At 42.1% G+C, this 21,844-nt stretch overlaps 4 protein-coding genes across 4 annotated transcripts; 2 read left to right on the top strand and 2 right to left on the bottom strand.

The window, feature by feature from the left end:
- Window positions 137-1,380, top strand: LOC104770947 (vegetative storage protein 2-like). Its single transcript, XM_010495422.2, has 3 exons — window positions 137-600; window positions 732-944; window positions 1,031-1,380. Exons 1-3 carry the CDS (start codon window positions 176-178, stop codon window positions 1,203-1,205), a joined length of 813 nt encoding a protein of 270 aa, XP_010493724.1. The 5' UTR covers window positions 137-175; the 3' UTR covers window positions 1,206-1,380.
- LOC104772563 lies at window positions 5,488-7,192 on the top strand. Its single transcript, XM_010497163.1, has 3 exons — window positions 5,488-6,274; window positions 6,422-6,501; window positions 6,566-7,192. Exons 1-3 carry the CDS (start codon window positions 5,488-5,490, stop codon window positions 7,190-7,192), a joined length of 1,494 nt encoding a protein of 497 aa, XP_010495465.1.
- LOC109131199 (uncharacterized protein At3g60930, chloroplastic-like) lies at window positions 12,240-13,411 on the bottom strand. The gene is made up of 2 exons (XM_019241887.1): window positions 12,850-13,411; window positions 12,240-12,772 (listed from the first exon to the last, which is right to left on the bottom strand). Exons 1-2 carry the CDS (start codon window positions 13,409-13,411, stop codon window positions 12,240-12,242), a joined length of 1,095 nt encoding a protein of 364 aa, XP_019097432.1.
- On the bottom strand, window positions 18,212-21,143 carry LOC104770945. The gene is made up of 2 exons (XM_010495421.2): window positions 19,769-21,143; window positions 18,212-19,616 (listed from the first exon to the last, which is right to left on the bottom strand). Exons 1-2 carry the CDS (start codon window positions 20,904-20,906, stop codon window positions 18,535-18,537), a joined length of 2,220 nt encoding a protein of 739 aa, XP_010493723.1. The 5' UTR covers window positions 20,907-21,143; the 3' UTR covers window positions 18,212-18,534.

The following is a 21,844-nucleotide window of genomic DNA, read 5'->3' as shown; positions in this document are numbered from 1 at the left end:
CTGTAGCATTTGTTGCACCAGTCAAAACTGTACACGTACACTACTTATCTCCTGATTCCCCATCCTTCGTCATAAGTAACCATACCGTGAACTACCCCTACCTCATTATAAATACCACCCTTTGTATCACACAAAAAACATCACAAACCAAACACTAAACCATACAAAAGAAAACATGAAGATCCTCTCGCTTTCACTTCTCTTTCTCTTCGCCGCTATGGTCTCCCAGGGCCGGTCTTCGGCATCCGTTCCAGGGATCATCGAGCTCCTCAAATCGGAAACCATCTTTGCGAACGAAGCCGAGATCTTAGAGAAAGAGCAGCTTTCCATCAACTACCACAACTGCAGAAGCTGGCACCTTGGTGTTGAGACCTCTAACATCATAAACTTCGACACGGTGCCCAAAAATTGCAAAGAATACGTTAAAGACTACTTGATCACTTCCAAACAGTACCAATACGACTCCAAAACTGTGTGCAAAGAGGCTTACTTCTACGCCAAAGGACTTGCCCTAAAGAACGACACCGTCAATGTTTGGATCTTTGACCTAGACGACACCCTCCTCTCTAGTATCCCCTACTACGCCCAACATGGATACGGGTATACATATTATTATTATTAGTTCTACGTACCTACACCACCTCCATTGCATTTAATTTCACCTCTCTAGTTTGCATTTCGTATCGATTTTTGTGGTTTCATATTGAAGTAAATTTTTTAAACATTCTTAGGACTGAGAAGGTAAATGGGGGGGACTACTGGTTGTGGTTAGGCACCGGAGCATCAACTCCCGTACTCCCTGAGACCTTGCATCTTTACCAAAACATCTTAGAACTCGGTATTGAACCCATCATCCTCAGTGACCGATGGAAGTTGTGGTCAAACGTCACTCTCGCGAATCTCAAGGCTGCTGGCGTGAGCAACTGGAAGCATCTCATATTGAAGTAAGAATCAATATATTAGCTTAATTATATACAGAAACTGTAAGTATCATATGTGACTGAATCGAGGAGTATATGTTGAAACGTAGGCCAAACAACTCGAAGTTGAGGCAAGCGGTGTACAAGTCAAAGGTGAGGAATAGCCTTGTGAAAAAAGGATACAACATTGTTGGCAATATTGGAGACCAATGGGCTGATTTGGTTGAGGATACCCCTGGGAGGACTTTCAAGCTCCCTAACCCACTCTACTACGTGCCATCTTAAGCATCTCCGAACATGTCTTTCAGTATTTGTCCCCATGCACTTAGCTACTTCGTATCTATGTCTTTTCGTTTATGTTTGTAGCCGTTTGCCGCTGCTAAAATAAAATGTCTCCATCCTATCTTAATTATCACAACTCAATAAATAGTACTAGTTCTTTATAAGTACGATTATGAAATGATTTCACTTTTTTTTTTAATGAATGTTAAATATATTTAACCCAAAACACCTGTTTTTTTTTTTTTTTTTACATATATGCAACTTAGCGTAGTATCTAAAGCTGTGATTTCACAGTTTAAATTTAACATGATGAAAATATCAATATGAATCAGACACTAACTTAGCTTAATATGTAAAAAAACAAACTTAGCTTAGTAAGTTTAATAAAAGTAAAAATAAATACTGGAAACCCTGGACTTAATATATCAACCTATATATAGCTTTGCTATGTGTCAATGCTGACTGCTGAGAGCCTGAGACACATGTAATTCTATATATAATAAGATTCTCACTCATAGTATTGTAGAAACATTTGGTTATCAGCACAGGAGAAATAATTAATATGATAAAAATGTAAATAAAGTTTAGAAATTAAAGTGATTGAGGAAATTAAAAAACGTACCAAAACAAGATGTAATTGAGAAAATATCAATGTTGTAATTTATTGTCATTAAATAGTGGATTTTTAACCCAACTTTGATTATTATTCAATTTTCGGAATACATAATTATTTTGTAGAACATGTTATTCATTTGGTCACATACTATTTTTTTTTAATACGTAAATGCATAACAAAAAATAATATAACTCTCTCTAGTCTATTTTTTATTTTCTAAAGTTCACATAAAAGATACCATGGTACGAGGAAAAATCATCGATCTAACGACAATTAACTAATTAAGTAAAAGGTAAACTCACTTAAAAATATATAAAACTACTACTTATTTCAGTTTTTCCTTGTTATGTTTGCTGTTGGTGCGGGAATTAGCACCCCTAACATACCGATCTAAACCCGTTAAAGGAACCGGTTATCTAGATCGGGAGCTCGTCTTAAGCTTAGACTTCATCTCTGAAGGCCCAATAACACCAAGAAGCCCATTACCAAGGTGACGAACCGACGTCTCAACTCGCCCTGCGGCTGACATAGCAGAAAAGGAAGGACATTCCTAATCAGTTCGCCTGTAATTAGGAAAGTCAATATATTCAGTATATCTTCTAATATATTCAGTAGATCTTCGAAAACCTATAAAAAGAGGGCAATCCTCTCATTGTAAGATCATCCAACATTTAATACAAAAACCCTAATTCCTCTTTGTTGTTGAGCAAAACCTAACTTGTTTCTCAAGAGATTTCATTTCTTCTTTACTTGTTTACTTTGATCCGAATTCTTCAAGAGATTGTTACTGAATTTGTTTCTCCTCTAAACAAATTCATTGTGTGAAACACCAGTTTCTACAATTGGCGCTAGAAGGAGGGGACCTAAGTTCTGCAAAACACTTCTCTTTTAGATCTCATCACAAACAAGCAAGAGGCAATACCATGTCTTCAATCTCCAACAACGGTGCCACTAACGCAACCGCCCCACAGCAAGATGACCCAACCATCCGGGCAACCAACTCGCAGGATGTCACCGCGGATCCACCTGTTGCCGCACCTACCACGCGCGTCTATGCGCGGACGGTATTCGCTGCACTTCGGACAACCCAGCAGATGACTCCGCAGCACCTTCCGACGGAGTGGAGGAAGTTGAGATACCCCACCGCGGGGCCCAGGAACCTGACGAAGTGCCACCAGTCGATGGAACTGTCGATAGACAAACTTCGTCTGCGCAAGTCGCCCAACCTTCCCAGTTCGTTACCATGGACGACCTCTGTCACATGTTCGGAACGATCTCTAAGGATCTCTTCCAGGCGATCTCCGCAACAAATCAACGGTTGGACACAATGGGGCACAACGCACCCCCGCCACTTCAACAGAACGAGGCCCCATCACAGGAGGTTCGGAGGAACGATCCTCTAAACCGCCGCCTGTTCAGCGACCCGCCGTCTTCGGCTTTCCGGTTCCCGAACCAGCACGTACCATCGGTACTCGCATCGGGGGCACAACCTCAGCTGGGGCAACCCTCACAGAGAGATTCGGCCGCACCTTCCTGCCCCAAGCTGGAGGAAATGCACCTCAAGATCAAAGCTATAGGATCCCTCCTCCACCGAGCTGTAAGCTCGGCACCTGAGATCGATAGAATGTTCGAGGCCACGCAGCAAACTCCATTCACCCAGCGCGTCTTGGAAACATACGTTCCAAACGTGAAGATAAGAGTTCAAACTTACGATGGAATGAAGGATCCAGTGCAGCACCTGACCTCGTTCATGGCTACCGTCGCCAAGGCTAGGTTCACCGAGAAGCAGCAGGACACCGGCCAGTGCCAACTGTTCGTTGACAGCCTGATAGGAAACGCACTAACATGGTTTTCCCATATCCCCCCGAACATAATCGACTGTTTCGAACAGCTGTCGACAGCCTTCCTACAGAATTACCGGGTGTTCATACAACGCAGCGCTTCCAGTGCCGAGCTATGGGAGATAGTCCAAGACCCCGACGAACCCCTGCGGAAGTACCTCACCCGATTCAAGGAAAAGTACGCCACCGTAATAGTCGCTGAGGACGTCGCCATTGCTGCCTTCAAGAAAGGCCTCATTCCCGGCTCCCGACTATACGTGGACCTCAATATCAGGGAAGCCACTGACCTGGACAAAGCCCTTCATCGAGGGTCTCGCGTCGCTTATGTCGAGGAAGACGAGGAGAAACGAGCCAACAAGATCCCTCCTCCTCGCCCAGCCGCGGCTAAAGAAAAGAGTCGGGAAACCTATCAGGAGCCCCGGAAGCATCACGACCCGAGGGACCCCAAGCGCGGAGTGGTCAACGCGATATCCGAGGATGAAGGACAGAATACTGCCTCTTCCGACACACAAGAGGAGCTCTACTGCGATTTCCATATGTTCGGTGGCCATTCAACAGCCGAGTGCAAGAACTTGTCCAATTACTTTTTTGAGAAGTACCTATCCGGCAAAATCAAAGCCGTTTATCAACCTAAAGCTTCTCGCGGCGGCCGCGGAGGAAGAGGTCGAGGAGGAAGGTTCGGGCGATCCAACCCGGGTCGAGGTCAGAAGGGCGCCAACCAATCCAATAGTGCACCAGATACTCCAGAGCAGCCACCTCCTGCCGAGCAGCAGAATCCGGCGCCAGCGGAATTCCTCCCAACACCATCCAAGCGTCATAAAGGACAGCAGAGCGATCAAGCGGCACCTCGGGGTCGTATCTCTATGATCATCGGTCAGACCGATGAATGCTCGGACTCTGTCCGAGCTCTAAAAAAGCCAGTGCGCCAGATCTGTAACGTTCAGGCGATTTCCGAAGAAGATACGCTAAGCGCTGACCCCATCGCGTTCACAGCAGAAGACGCCAAGGGGATCTATCACCCTCACAACGACCCTCTAGTCGTGGAAGTCAGGATGGGCGAGTTCGACGTAGAACGAGTCTTAGTGGATACCGGCAGCACGGTTAACGTCCTGTTCTCACAGACGTTGGAGAAAATGGGTGTCACACCGGAGCAAATCAAACCAGGAGGCAGAACGTTGATTGGCTACGATGGCGTAGCTAAAACATCGATGGGCGACGTGAAGCTACAAGTCCAAGCTGGTGGCGTAACACGCAAAACCAAGTTTGTGGTCATCGACGCCCCACCAATCTACAATGCCATCTTAGGCTCACCTTGGATCTACTCCATACAGGCAGTCCCTTCCACCTATCATCTCTGCTTGAAGTTCCCAACGGTTGCAGGAATTTATACGTTGTAAGGCGATTAGAAGATGACTAGGACCTGTTCCGTTCTCGAGAAAAAACAAAGGCGGAAGGACGACGCATAGCAATTACAGGATGAGGATCACTCCGGAGATCCTCACAAGCCGGAGCGAGATCGGCTGAAGGCCACAGGATGCCGAATCATACAAGTCAATATCGACAGAGCAGACCCCTCCCGAACAGTCGGAATTGGGGCCGAACTCAATGAAGGACTGAAGACCGAGCTGGTAGCATTCCTGAAATCGCGATCCTCGACGTTTGCCTGGTCCACTAAAGATATGGTCGGTATTGATCCGTCAATCACCTGCATAAGCTAAATGTTGACCCTACTTTTAAACCAGTTCGGCAGAAACGACGGCGTCTCGGCACCGATCGAGCAAAGGCGGTGCAAGACGAAGTCGAGCGACTTCTGAAAGCTGATCAGATAATGAAAGTACAATACCCCGACTGGCTGGCCAATCCGGTGGTGGTCAAGAAAAATAACGGCAAATGGCGAGCCTGCGTTGACTTCACCGACCTCAATAAGGCATGCCCTAAAGACTGCTTCCCGTTACCTCACATCGACCGACTCGTGGAGGCTACAGCAGGTAACCAACTTTTCTCGTTCATGGATGCGTTCTCCGGATACAACCAGATCGCGATGAGCCCAGCCGATCGCAAAAAAACCGCGTTCATCACGGATAGAGGGACCTACTACTACAAGGTGATGCCATTCGGCCTGAAAAACGCAGGGGCGACCTACCAACGCCTGGTCAACACGATGTTCGCCGACCTGTTAGGGCAAACAATGGAAGTCTACATTGACGATATGTTGGTCAAATCTCTTATAGCAGAACAACACATCCAGCACCTCACCGAATGCTTCGACATCCTAGATCGATTCCAGATGAAGTTAAATCCCACCAAGTGCACTTTCGGGGTGACCGCGGGGGAATTCTTGGGATATATCGTCATAGAACGCGGAATCGAGGCAAACCCAAAGCAGATCGAAGCAGTGCTGGGACTCCCATCGCCATCCAACAAACGAGAAGTACAGCGCTTAACAGGTCGGGTAGCCGCGCTGAACCGTTTCATCGCCCGATCGACGGACAAGTGTCTCCCATTTAATCAGCTTCTTCGGGGCAATAAAGATTTTCATTGGGACGAAGCCTGTGCTCGTGATGCCCGAAGAAGGAGAGACGTTATATCTCTACGTCTCCATTTCCAGTTAGGCAGTAAGCGGGGTGCTAGTCCGAGATGATCAGCGACCAATATTTTATACAAGCAAGGCCCTCAATGATGTGGAGACACGCTACCCAACCTTGGAAAAACTCGCTCTCGCCTTGATTGTTGCCGCTTGGAAACTACGACCTTACTTCCAGTCACACTCCATTGTTGTGCTAACCGACCAACCGCTCCGGACGGTCCTTCACAGCCCCCATCAGTCCGGGCAAATTGCAAAGTGAGCAATCGAGTTAAGCGAATACGATATTGAATATCGTTCCTGCCCGAGCTTAAAGTCACAGGTCCTTGCGGATTTCATCACGGAACTATCCCCCGACCTCGAAGAAACCATACCTAAGGAGGAACCCTGGACGTTGTTCACCGATGGCTCCTCTTCCAACCAAGGATCTGGTGTCGGGATTATACTCCGATCTCTAACGGGCGAAGTCCTCGAGCAAGCATTAAAACTCGGCTTCAAAGCATTAAACAATGAGACCGAGTACGAAGCTGTCCTAGCTGGACTACGGTTAGCCCAGGGTCTGGGGGTAACTAGTATCCAAGTTTTCTGCGACTCCCAGCTAGTGGTTAGCCAGTTCAGCGGGGAGTACGGTGCTAAGAACGTGCGCATGGAGACATATCGCCAGTTACTCCGAACTCTCTCTGCACAGTTCGCCTTGTTCAAACTAATCAAAGTTCCGAGAAGCGAGAACGCATCAGCAGACGCTCTCGCCGCCCTGGCGAATTGTTCCGACCCGGAGTTGCGGCGAACGATCCCAATCGAGTGTATCGAAATTCCTAGCATCGATCATACCGATTTAACGCACGCCATCAGCAACGCTGCAGAACCAATGGATATCGACCTACCCGTCCAGGATCCCGCGGAGATAACACAACCCCCAGATGACTGGCAGCTCGAAATAAAAGAGTAAATCGAGGATGGCAAGGTCCAGATGACTACCCGTTTGAAATCATGATGCGCGCACTACGCCATGATGAGAGGCAGCCTCTTCTGACGTAGTTCATCCAGAGTCATTCTCACCTGTGTCGATCGAGAGGAAGCAGAACAAATAATGATGGAGGTCCATGAAGGTGACGGCGGAAACCACTACGGAGGACATGCACTCGCGTTGAAAATAATGAAGGATGGTCATTACTGGCCGACCATGGTCGCCGACTGTGAGGCATTTTCGGCGAAGTGCGAAGCATGCCAACGCCACAGACAGAAGAAACACGTACCTCCCGAGCTGCTAAACACCGTCACCGTGCCATATCCCTTCATGCGTTGGGCGATGGATCTTGTCGGCCCGCTATCCCCGTCGAGGTCAAAGAAGTTCCTTCTAGTCTTGACTAATTACTTTACCAAGTGGGTGGAGGCAGAATTGTTCAACAAGATACAGTCACTAGACGTCACCAACTTCATCTGGAAGAACATCATCTGCCGCCATGGGCTCCCTTATGAGATCGTCACTGATAATGGAACGCAGTTCACCTCTCTCATCACCAGACGCTTCTTAGGCAAATGGGGAATACGCTTGAGCACCTCGACCCCCCGCTACCCCCAGGAAAACAGCCAAGCCGAGGCAACCAACAAGACCATCATAGACGGATTGTAAAAACGTCTCGGGCTCAAAAAGGGAGCATGGGCAGACCAACTCGACGGTGTGCTTTGGTCCAACCGCTCCATCCCACGGAGAGCTACCGGGCAATCTCCGTTCTTGTTAGCATACGGCATCGAGGCTCTGGCCCCAGCCGAAGCTTGAAACATTGCGCCGCGCTATGCTGGTCGACGATTCCGAGCTCAATGACAGCATGATGCTCGACAACATTGACTTCTCCGAGGAGCTGCGCGCTCAAGCTCTCGTCCGAATTCAAAATTACCAGAATGCCGCGTCCAAGTACTACAACAAAGCTGTCCGCCAACGCAGATTCAACGAGGGCGACCTGGTATTGCGCGAGGTGTACGAGAATAAAAAGGAGATCAACGCTGGAAAGCTTGGCGCCCGTTGGGAAGGTCGAGCTTTTAACCATGCAAGGCAAGCAGATCAAAAACTCGTGGAACGCGGCTCATCTTAACGGTATTACTACTAGGTCATTCGATTGACCCAAAAAAAACAAGAAAAAAAAAAAGAAAACGTGTGTACTATGAACTACGACTGGCTTAATCCCAATCCTGGGGACGTAGGCAGTCCTTAATCTCTTTCATTAAATTTTTCATTCAAAGAATTTCATTTCATACAAGAGGTTTCCCACTTTGGCATATCGCCCACATAAAGAAAAACGACAAATACATAAAAAGAGGGAAAAGTACTTCGGAGGAACGTCTTATGCCGATCCTGTTAAAATGCAAGCCGTCCAATCTCAGGGAGTCGGCGCGTGGCACGACCTCCCTTCCGTGATCTCAACCTCCTCGGCGATTCACAGGCGCAGAGCTTGAGAGGTCGGACTCCAATGGCTCTTCAATGGCTATGCCTTCGAGGTAGGTCCGCCAGCTTTGATGCTCCTGTCTTAGCTCTTCTAGTCGACCCAATGGCACTTCGGCACCCCTAGCTTCCATTTCTTCAAGGAACGCACATGGACCTACCACGGTTTGGCTTTCGCGGAAATGGTGATCCTTGGATTCCAGGTGTAGAATGTACCGCCGCAACCTTTCTATGCGATTCCTGTAGATCGGGACCTCCGCTATGTGCAGATTCGTCGACTCGCCTAGGGGTTCGTAATCGCTCTTCGGCAGGTCGGGTAGCAAAGTCCTGGCGACCTCCTCCTCACACCGGTATCGGTCAGCAAGCAGCCGAGTCATACGCCAGTTCGCCAGATAGAGGCCATTAGCAATGAGCTCATCGAGAACCGAGATGGTTCCTTCAAGACGGTAGAGCTGGAAGATGAGGTCGTATTTCAGATGAAAGGCCTTGATATACGAACTCATCCGTTGACAGCGAGCTCGGTAGATGCGGATCTCTCTTTGCAGTGGATCCCCCTCGATCGGCACTGTAAGTTCATGCGGTGGAGACGGGGCCATCTCTTCTAAGGGGAGGGCGATGTTCGACGCCTCTGGATTGAATCCGCTGACGCCAGCGGCAGTCAACTCTCGAGCTCGCCTCAACCACGCAGACCGAGTTGTGATAGGCTTGCTTTGCAATTTAATCTTTCTGAAGTTTGGATGAGAGATGCTCAGCAAACCACCTTTTCCTCTATTTATAAGGGGAAAAGGGGGAGATAAATGCTGTGTCCCGTAAATCTCGCACCAATCAGATCATGGGAAGATACGCGCTGCGTCCCGAGACTCTTCCACCAATTAAATTGCATCGTAAAAACGCGTCTATATTTAATGACGCGGTTACGCCTTAGGAATGAGCACAAAAAAAAAAAAAATCGCTCGACATCTCGGCCAGATGATCGACCTACTCTCCAGCGTGAGATAAATCGAACCAAAGAATTCCGTTGGAATTGTTTTGATTATAAGTCTCCAATGCAAGGCACATCGAGCCCAGAGAATTCTACTAGAATTCTCTCGATAACTCCTTGACGAGAGATAAACTGAACTCTGAGAATTCTTTTGAATTGTTTCGTAAGTTCCAGCTCGGACGAATGTAAGCCAAACCCATCGTTGTAAATTTCGCTTTTCGCTTTCTGAACTGGGGCAAAGAGGGTAAGCTGAGGCATCATACCTCGCCCTTTGCTTAAAAGCACACTTATGCTTGGGCTAAACTGTTCTCATAAAGGATTATTCTGTGTAAGCCGGGAGACGTCTTGCCTCAGGTGAATTTCCAATTAAAATAAAAACTTTATTGCAAGGATAAATTGTCTGAACAAGACAAATTCGACGGAGAATTAAAAATATTAAAGCATAATGAAAGGACCAGATCGCCAAAGCATATGAACCATCCAGATCAAGTCAGCCGGCGATCTTCCGGGTATCCGCTTTAAGTCGCTTTGGCATAGGCTATAGGAGCTGAAGTCATGTTCTCTCCCAATCAGCAAGATGCGACTCCAATGCCCTGGTCTTCTGTTAGGCCTCGTCCAAACGAGCGATGGCTCTTCCTCTCTTCGCCCGTAAAGTGGAGATCTCGGCATCCAATACTGCCAGACGGTCATCGATTTCGTTCCTTTTCATGCGGTTATAGTACAGCTTGTGGCATTATTCGCGGTGCACGGATTCGATCTACGCACAAGGTCATCGATCAATGAAGATTTTTCATAAAAAATTCGCATAGACGAAGTTAGGAGACCTGGCGAACGAAGGCATGAGCAGCAGCAGCTTCAATGTTGTTGGCACGTTTGCTCATATAAAACGTATTCACCTCGGAAGGCATGAACTCGCCGGAGAAAAACTCGGTTCGCTCGGAATCGAGTTCGCCGAATGATAGCACTCATTGCAGTAGTCGATCAAGCACCGCGGCATGTCTGCCACCCTGTCCAGACCGTTTTCGATCCAGAACCTTGGGTGGGATTCAAGCAGTTTAAGTTTGAAAAGCAGTTCACTTCACGACTGCTCTATTGCGGCTAATCGACCACGGTACTCGGAATGGCGTTCTTCGATGCGAGAGAGGAAGGTCTCTAATTCCAATCTCTTCTCCGGACTAACACGAAACATTAGCATCCAGGGAGCTCGGGTATTCGGGTAAAAGGGCATCCCTCACTCAATGGCTCCTGAGTTTGAAAACGTTGGGACATCGTTCCCAACCTAGACTAAAGAATCAGTACTACCAACGGAACTTGGCATCTTAAATTGTTTCGTAAAAGTTACGGTGAAATCAAGTGTGGAGCAACCATATTTATACTAATCCTAGAAGAAAAATTTCCAATTTCAAAATTGCGAGATTACCATTTTCACTGTCTAACAAAAAGGAGATATTCCATGAAAGCGTAAAAGGGAAATTTCCAAAAAAAGGAGTCGGCCGCAAAATAGGTAGCAATATCACAAAGTCTGAAACAGGAAAATAAAAAGGAAAACAGCAAACATTCCTAGGAGACGCAGTCAAGAGGCTACAATCAAAGTTCTGGAGGATCAGTCAGATTGGCTTTGAAAAGCGCGGCATTGGAACCGTACGTATGTCGAACGGAGTCTAGAGCCGCAGTCCTGGACTGAAGTAATCCAAAGCCGAGCTAGTATGGAGACATGTTGAGATCGCCTTCTCCGAGCTCTAAGAGATCCAGCGCCTCCACCTCATTCTTAGCGACCTCTCGCGTTTCCTTGATCTCGGCAATCAGGTTGTCTGGAATGGATGCTCCGTTCTTTAGAAGATAATCCATAATCTCCTCGTACCCGCTTGCCTGGTTGAGAACATCTTCTTTCGGACGGGCCATCTCCTGCTCACGCAGGTAATCCTTTACCTTGTTAAGATGGCGCTGCGCTTTCCTCGTGGTACCTTCGACCTTGGCTTGGCGATCTAGGCGAAGTCGTCTCGTCTCTGACTCGAGCTTTGCCCCAAGATCATCGAACTGCCTCGTCAGTTCGGCCTTCTCTTCCCCCATAACTTTTTCTTGCGATTCCAGCTCGGCAACCCTTTCCTCCAGGTTTTTGCAGTCTTGTTCCTTATTCCCAAGAAGATCCTTCAGCTCCTTGATCCTCTCATTCTTCGACCTATCCGCCTCCCGGAGATTCTTCAAGCACTCCTTCATGTTTTCGAATTCGGCCTCTCCAGGTGCCATCGATTTCACACGCCTATCGTACATAAGAGTAAGCGAAGACATATAGGCGGCGGTCTGCACTTCGAAACAAAGTAAAATGAGAATCAAGGTTTGCAATAAAAAAATGAGGAGGACGATGCGATTCGAACCTGAAGGGCGGACTGGGCGGCCTGGACGTATTGGTCTTTGAATTCAAGCTTATCGAGCGGCGGCAGCATGACTGAAGACACCGTAAGTTGCCTGCACAACTCCCCGACGGCTTCCTTGTTGCACACGAGAGGCGTTTCCCCGAAGTAGTCGAAGCGAAATTGATTGGATCGACTAGTAGCCCGTTCAACTCGGAAGCGGTCATAGGATTCGAGGCCGGCCTCTTCCGCAGAGCGTTTCCGACTGGGCGGAGCCTTTTCCTTTGCCCTTTTCTTTGCTTTTGTCCTTGCCGTTATCCTTCTTGGACCTTTTCTTTTTAGAACCGCTACTTGGCTCCGGGGCGAGCTGTACTGAGATGGTCGGCTCAGTCGGTGGAGGAGGGGATGAGTCATTGGGAGCTACGTTTTCGTCCTCAAAACCAAGAGCCGGGAGCTCGTCACCATCCTCAATATCGATGAATTCATTCCTCGCTTGCTCTGATTTGGGATCGGCGATCCGTTCCTCGTGTGGATTCACAGATCGGAGCATCTCGGCGTTGACAATTGTGGTCGGTGGGACCTCGGAAGTTCGACCCAACGAACTTGCGAAACTGGCAAACTTCGTCCTCGCCTTAACCATTGCTGCTTCCACACGACGTCGAGAGACTTGATCCCAGCTACGCTCAGCTACACCGAATAGAGAGTCCTTGACGTGCTGAAATCTAGGAGGTAGTTTCTGAGCTGAAGAAGGGCGAGCTGTAAAACACATCAAAATACAAAATCAGGTCAGAACAAGATTGTCCGATTTGACAAAATAAGGAATCAGACGATACCAGGCGAATCGTTCCACACTCTTCGGCGACTGCATTTCGGATTCTTGAAAGAGCGATCATCGACTCGGACAAAGAAATAGCGAGCTCTCAACTTCTTGAAGTTACTAACTTTTTCCCCAGGAAGGAAGTTATGAGCTGGCTTCGTGTTAACCATCCACAACTCACTACCTTGGCTATTCTTAAAATTTGTTAACTTCTCAAAGCATTCAATTCCAAGAAAAACTTCAGCCTCAGCTGTGAAAGTGAGAGCGGCGACGAAGTTGCAGATACTTCCTGGGGAGAGTTGGCATATCGGAATTTTACGGCGATGAGCATATTGGCTGAGCAGATTAGGAAGAGGGAACCACAACCGGCATTGAGAGAAGAATCCCTCGTATAAGCAAATATACCCGAGAGGCGGATTCCATGGACGTTGGTGATCTCCGGGAATAATAACATGGACACCAGAATTGGATAGGCCGCACGAATTCAACAGTGTGTGTACCGTTTTAATGGTGTTGGTCGTCTTCTCGCCCCCAATCTCACCTCGGTGATCTCGGAGAGGAAGGAGGTCATTGATCATGACGCCATCAGGAGCAAGTCGGACTGTTTCACCATTAGAGTTGTCAGGTGGGAGATCAGAGATTTGTGCAGCGTTTCCATGATCTTCGCGATCCGCTTCATCGATTAAAGAGGGGATCGGAATCTCGGTGGATCAGAGCCTTGAGGAACATTCGGCTTCTTTTGGCCTATTCGGCATCTCGCCTTGGACCGATCTGATGGTGTTCAGAGGTTCCCTGTTGGAATTCTTGCGGATCAATGGTTCGCTTGTGGTAGCCGACGAGGAAACCATGGTCAAGGTGAAGAACAGTGCAGATCGCCGAAGAGTGTAGAAAAGTTGACAAACAACAAAGTAATTAAGGACGAAGAGAGAGAGAGAGAGCAAAGTAATTACCTTTGACGATACAGCGAAAAGTGAAAACAATCGGTGGATATCGAGTATTTATAGAAGGAAGTGGGCGGCAACCCTACGCGGAGTCATAATTGCCTATCTAACCTACGCGACGCTTCAGCTTCCGAACTGACAGATGCGACGCATCGGACACGTGTCACCCGACTAGAGGATGGCGAAACGGCGCGGTCATGATTCGTAAACTGTCCAATTCTTCAATTAATTGACCCTAAACATAATGGGGCCAGCTAGCATTTTCATCACTCGAAGCCATACGTATACTTATCTCTTCATTGCTCATAGTGTCAATTTCAACTCATGAACCCTACTAAAACAAAAGAAATTGACACAGTAACTGAGTCACAACGTGTTCCAAAAACGAATGGTGTAAAGTGAAATATCTCGTTTGATAATAAAAAGAATGGGACCATCAGGCATTCGCATCACACGTACACTGGTCTCCTTGTTGCTCATCGTATCATCATAAAACATATATGCATTTGTTTTTCGAAACTTTTCTTCTTTTCTCCATTTTTGAGGTTAAAAAGAGCAACATATTTATTTGCATTCTTGGCTATTGGTTTCTCGTTTTTAAAGTAGTAATCAGGTTATAGAAAACTTGAATGGTAATTTTTATTTTTATTTTTTTTTTACAAACGAATGGTAATTTGTTTAATTTATATAAATTGTAAGTAAAGTTCCAACTTCAATTATAAAGGGAATTTTCATTTCCAAATGTTTTGTTTATTTTTTAGCATTGCTATTCAATATATTAAAATTGTTACTAATAAAAATTAATATTAAATAAAAATTTTTTTTTAAGAAAATAATTATAAGCAATACAGAAAAATTTACCAACAAAAATGAAAATGTGATTATGTTAGGAATAATTTTACACCTATACATGAAAACACAACATGTAGCGACACCAAATGTAAAATGTCATAAAATTACTAAATTGTTCACAAAATTATGCTATATGTATATGATAAAATATTAAGTAGAAATATGTATTTCAGTGAGTGAATATATATATATACTAAAATATGATCCGTGCTAGAGCACGAGTTGAAATTCCTTCCTTTTGTTTATTTAAAAATTTTTGTTTAAAAAATTGTATATGTGATTATTTTATTCGTTTGAATTTTTTTTTTTTGGATGAAACACTATGCCATGAAATCATATACTGAATATGACTTATGAAAATAATATTTATTTTGTAAGATATATTATAGTATATCTAGATTTTGACCCGCCGTATAACGCGGATTAAGTTGTATGATAAAAAAATTAATTTTTGTTTGTTAATTTTATTTGATTTGTTTAGTGTTTAAAATTATATATTGTATTTTGATTGCTAGTTCTATGACTTAACCTATAGTATAGCGCATATTAATTTGAGGATCATATATGTAACATATGTTTGTCAAAATCTTCGTGACCGAGAAAGCCTACCAAACAATATTATTCAAAACTTAAATTTAATCCGAGAAATCATATTTTTGAAATTTTAACCCGTGCTCTAGCAAGAAATCATATTTCTTAATTTTTGTCATATTATTGATCCGTGCTATAACAAATCAAATTAGAGTTCTTCTAATTTTTAACTTTTTGATCTATCATATATTTATGATATTCTTGAAAATCTTTGTTTGAAAACACGATGAAAACTCCGTTTTCGTTTTGGAAACACGACAAAAACTCTTTTTTTTAGCTTAGAAACTTAATAAATAAAATAATTTAAAATATATATTCACAATAATATAAACATATAATATTATTAGTGTTTTAATTCAAATATTTAATATTTATATTTTGAATTTGTGTTGTTTCAATTTTTTGTTTTGATATAGGTTTTAATGTTTGGTGGTTTATTATATATATATATATATATATACATACGTTTCCAAAACGTTTCAATTAATTAATTTTTTTTAAAATGAATTTCTCATTTTTGAAAACATTTCGCTTCCGCGTATTCGTTTCCGTTTCTATGCAACCTAGTATAAAACTATACAATTCAATAAAAGAAATATATGAAATGAATTTAAATATTCAAATTTTGACCCGTTACTCAGTCAAAATTTTCTGATAAAGTTAGGTAAGATTTTATTTTAAAGTATAATCGGAAATCACTTGTAATCTGCAGAAGAGTGATTAATTTCTATTAGTTTCTGAGATTTTTTTACCTATATATGGTTAGTTAAATATTATTTGGAGATTTTATTATATTATTTGGAATATCCATTTTAAGAGATCCTAATCCTAAGTCTATACAACCTATCAAATAATTAATCCATATAACCTATCAAATAATTAATCTTAGTTATAATCTATATTAATATTATATGGTCTACCAATTTGAAGTCGTGTACTTCCGTTTTATTAAAAAAGTATATATATATATATATACATAATTAACATAACATTTTATTATTATGCTATTTTGATAAAGATTAGATATATGATTTAATTTTTCAGTGGAATTCTATAAGCAAACTGAGTTCTATATATAAAATCAGGCTAAACAGTCCTTCTACAAATCAAATTCTACTTTATATACCTACTAGATTTTCACCCGCAGTACACCGTGGGACTAAATTATAAATTAATATATTTTAAATAATAACTTTTAATTTATTTAGTTTTAAAATTCCCACTTAATTAATTCTTATCTAATTAATTTATAATTTTGTTTACAATGTTTTTTCTTCTTCTTACGTTTTATACTATTTATAACCTAATTAAATTAAATTTGTTATTAGATAGAATATAAATTTTGAAACACTTACTTTTGTTTTCTATAATTAAACAGAGGTATATGCATATATGGTATGTTAGTGTATATTTTTATGTTTATACATTTTATTGGAATATTAAGAATATGTTGTAGTATATTTAATATTTTATAATTTATATACTAAATAATTTATAAGTTAATTTTCCAAACTATGACTATAAATCTATAGTATATGAAATAAACTAATAGTTTTTGTGTTGGTTTTATAGTCCAAACCCGCCATGCTAGACGGATTATGCAAAATGTTCAAAGATTTTTAATCCGCAAAAACTCATCATACGACACCCGTGAAATTAAAATATAGTATGTGAAGCAAAAAGTCACTTTTTATCAAATCAGTTTTTCAAATTTTTAAAGAAAAATATCTCTTCACTCATCTCCTTATAAAATAAAGAAATAAAATCTGTATACATTTACAATTATGTTTGTTACCTTTTAAAACACTTAATTTCTATAAAAAATCAAATATAAGTAGAATTAATTTGTTTATTAAATTAATTATTTAATGCCAATGCCATGTCTGTAAATAAATGCCAACTTTAGAATTTATTTTATAATTGTCTCCAAAAACGTATTTATAAATTAAGTGAAAATTTGACGTGCTATCATATGAATAATATAATTATTCTACAAATTTCAAATCAGGATCAAAAGCGAAAGGGTGAAAATAAGAGCCATGGACCATTACAAATTTTATATTGTATGAGTTATCATTTGTAAATTACTAATTGACAGTTCTGCAGCTATATCTAACTGCTAAGCGACATTTTATCCGTTTTACACCATATATATAGCTTTAACTTAAGAGGGTAATTTAATTGATTTAAAATATTCAATCCAAGTCATATATATTATGAAACCTTGACTAGTTAGTATTATTTTTTTAGTTTAATGATTTATTTTTACTGCTAGTTAAAATATTATGTTATCTAATATTTGATCATTCCTAATTTTTAGGGAAAATATACTGATTTACAAACCAATTAAAATATATAAGACTTTTACCAAAAAATAAAATAAAATATATAAGATCATTTTGCAAATTAGTAGTATTATTTATTTATTTTTGGTGGTATTACTTATTAGTATCAAATTATGGTGGCCATATACGTTGAACCTAGACACGAACAAAAACAAACACGTGCCTATACGATAGTGTTAGGTGTAATTTATTTATAATCCAGGACTAGCCTCTGTGCATGGTACGATAAAGAGTGCATGTCTCTCTATTTCTATTGATTGATCGGTGTCCATTCTCTGCGTAATAAAACGTGAGATGCCTTCCCATCATATCATTATCGTCCGATGTGCTAGCAATGCGATAGGCCAATGACTCAAATCATGGCCATGAGTCATGACAATTAGTGATACAACAATTTGTTCAAGCCTCTAGAAGCCTAGCTAGGAGAGAAAACAAATCTTGTGGTTTGGAAGATCTAACAATTAAAATTATATATCTCTAATGCCTAGTCCTTTATTTTAAGGGACAACATAAAGAAAATGAGACAATTTATTTTAAAAAAATAAATTCAAATTATAAAATTCACATCATTATCGTTCGATGTACTAGCAATGCGATGGGCCAATGACTATTGAACGCTTTCTTAAACCTAGAAGAAAGCTTAGAGAAGAAGATGAATATTTTACTCTTATTCAACTTAACTTGTCAATACAATGCTTTTAGATATATATAAGACAATCAGAATAATGAATTGTGTCTAACGCCTATTGATTGAGGAGCGTGGAGTCCAGGTCTAGCTGCACCTAATTCCTGTTGATTGAGGAGCGTGAAGTCCGTTCGTACAGTCTTCGTGACAGCTACGTGGTACTCTGCTTTTGACTGCAGTGACTGCAACGCTATTTGCAGGTTTTTGGTTATGATGAAACTCATTCGTATGACAGCTACGTTTCTGGACTTGGTAGGCTTTCTGGTGGGCTTCCTTAGGCCCATGTTCTACATTAGATGGCTTAGAGGGACCTTACTGTTATTACCTTCCCGCAAACTTGGCGTCGGTGGCAAGCAGAGGCCAAGTTTGAAACGAAGATCACAGAAAGCTGCTGGAGGGAGTGACTTAGTGAAGATGTCAGCAAGCTGGTCTTGTGCAGGAATATGTTCCACTATGAGAGCACCAAGAGCAACTTGTTCTCGGACATGATGAAAGTCACGAGCAAAGTGTTTCATTTTTGAGTGAAGAGCTGGATTGACGGTGAGATGAACTACAGATAAGTTGTCACAGTACATCTTAGGAGTAACAGGCTGAGCAACTCCTGTTTCTCTGAGAAGATTATTCAACCACATGATTTCACGAGAGGCAAGAGACAGAGTTCGGTACTCTGATTCAGTAGATGAATGAGAGACAGTGGGGTGTCGTTTTGATGACCATGAGATTATGTTAGCCCCAAGAAATGTGCAGAAACCGCCAGTGCTGCGACTGGTGTCTTTACAACCAGACCACCCACTGTCACTATAGACTCGAAGAGTAGAATCAGTGGTGTTTGAGAGATTTATACCCAACCGGACTGTGCCTTTCACATACCGTAGGATTCTCTTGAGTAAGAAAAAGTCATCCTCAGATGGAGAATGCATTTTTTGACACACAAAGTTAACTGCAAATTGGATGTCAGGCCTCGTCAAAGTGAGATATTGAAGTTTACCTGCCAAACTTCGGAAATAAGTAGGATTTGAAAAGAGTTTGGACTGGCCAGCGATCTTTCCAGGCTGCAAAGGAAGTGGAGTAGGCATGGGAGCACAATCAGCCATTCCTGCAGTGACTAAGAGATCTGTAGCATATTTTTCTTGGTTTAGGAAGAGACCACCATCATGAAAAAGAGCTTGAATTCCGAGAAAGTAGTGTAGAGGGCCTAAGTCCTTCATCCGAAAAATACTGCTTAAGCTCACCAGAAGCTGATCCATGAGTTTAGAGTTGTTTCCGGTTAACAACATATCATCAACGTAGAGAAGTAATAGCATAGTGTCGTTTCCTCTGAGATAGACAAACAGGGAAGGATCTGGATAACTGCAAATGAAGCCAAATTCTAGCAGAAAAGAGCTAAATTTGTCAAACCATGCTCTTGGAAACAACTCTTTTGAAAAAAGCATGGATAGTAATCCGTGAGCTTGGAAACAGATAACAATGACTTGGCTATATTTGGACAGACAAGAACATCTTTTAACGGTAAGGAAGTACCTTGGAGAGTGGGAATAGCAATGGACCCGATATGTGTTATAGGGAGAAAATCTCCATTACCAACCATTACAGCATCATCACCCTTGTAGACTTGAGAGTTCTGAAGTTGAGCAGGGGAGTTGGTAATGTGAGCTGTAGCGCCAGTGTCAGGATACCATTCTTGTCCCGAAGGCATGGAGTGATCAGTCACTTTCATTGCAGCCATAGCACTGTGAACACCCTCCATTTGGTACGAATGATCAAATCTTTTGTAACATTTTGCTGCAGAGTGGCCATATTTGCCACAGATTTGACATGTAGGACGTTCTGAACTTGACTGAGAAGACTGCGTGTTGATCTGTTGATGGAATCCTCTGCCTCGAGTGGAGTAACCACGACCTCTTCCTCGTGAACCAGACCGACCATATCCTTGACCTCGACCTGAGCTGTAGTAGTCTCTTTCAGCAGAGAACGTAAGGTGTGGAGTAACAGCAGAAGCAGAGTTGGTATATCCTTGGAGTTTGTCATCAAAGTTGGTAAGACGATAACCAACATCTTCAAAAGTAGGACCAGGAAATGAATCCATAGAGTTCTCAATGTATGTTGTTATAGACTCATATTCCTGACCTAAGTTATGTAACAGACCATAAATTTTCTCTTGATCTGTAAGAGAACAGCCAATCGAGTCTAATTGATCACATATAGCTTTTGCATCAGACAAATATTGAGCCATTGATTTCCCATGTTTCATGAGACCATACAAACGCCTTTGTAAATCTAGCTTCCTAGTTGCAGACACTCGATTAAATTTCTTAGCAAGAGTCATCCATACCTCTTTGGATGTGTGAAGACCATAAACAGAGCGCAGAGCTTCTTTAGACAAAGATCCAAACAACCAGGCGAGAACAATCTGGTCATTTCGAATCCATTTGACGAAATCCGGATTTGGAGACTCAGTCACCAGATCTCCAGTCTTCACAGAAGTAGTTGGTGAGGGACGAGGAGTGTCACCATTAACGTAGCCCAAAAGTATTTGACTTGAGAGGAAAGACTCAAACTGTGTCTTCCATAGTAAATAGTTGGTTTCTGTGAGTTTAAGAGTAACACACTGAGAGATACTCAGAGTGGAAGGAGAAAAAATTTCTGATGGACTATCCATGGCTCTGATACCATGAACGCTTTCTTAAACCTAGAAGAAAGCTTAGAGAAGAAGATGAATATTTTACTCTTATTCAACTTAACTTGTCAATACAATGCTTTTAGATATATATAAGACAATCAGAATAATGAATTGTGTCTAACGCCTATTGATTGAGGAGCGTGGAGTCCGGGTCTAGCTGCACCTAATTCCTGTTGATTGAGGAGCGTGAAGTCCGTTCGTACAGTCTTCGTGACAGCTACGTGGTACTCTGCTTTTGACTGCAGCGACTGCAACGCTATTTGCAGGTTTTTGGTTCTGATGAAACTCGTTCGTATGACAGCTACGTTTCTGGACTTGGTAGGCTTTCTGGTGGGCTTCCTTAGGCCCATGTTCTACATTAGATGGCTTAGACAAAGTAAGAGGGACCTTACTGTTATTAACTATGAGCCATGAGTCATGAAAATTAATGATACCACAATCTGTTGAAGTAGCTAGGAATAGGAGCCTAGGAGATAATAAAATCTGTGGTTTGGAAGATCTAACAACTATTAAAACCATCTCTAGTGGTTCTTTATTTTAAGGGAAAAATAAGAAAATGAGATAAAGCCAATTCCATTATTTAGGAAAAAATAAAATCATAAATAATAATGTACCATATTCGAAGAATACTGTTCATCACCGTGTTTCTTCAAAATAATGTACAGCTAAAATATAATTTTCTTCTTCATTTTTACTATTTTTCCTCACCATGGGAAATTTGTCATACTTGTCCAAATTTTTTAAAACAGCTTGTAAACTCTGATGTAAACTCTTTCAGCAATAAAATTATTGGAAGGAAAAAAAAGTGGAGGCACTAAAAATAAAGAATTAAAAAATAATAATAGATAATAAACAATGAATAAAATAAACTTACAATATTTTTTATGAACTAAAAGATTAGGGAAAACCTATTAGAA

Source organism: Camelina sativa, chromosome 20 (genome assembly GCF_000633955.1).
Source record: "Camelina sativa cultivar DH55 chromosome 20, Cs, whole genome shotgun sequence".
NCBI lineage: Eukaryota > Viridiplantae > Streptophyta > Magnoliopsida > Brassicales > Brassicaceae > Camelina > Camelina sativa.
This window is presented reverse-complemented; position numbering and strand designations above follow the sequence as displayed.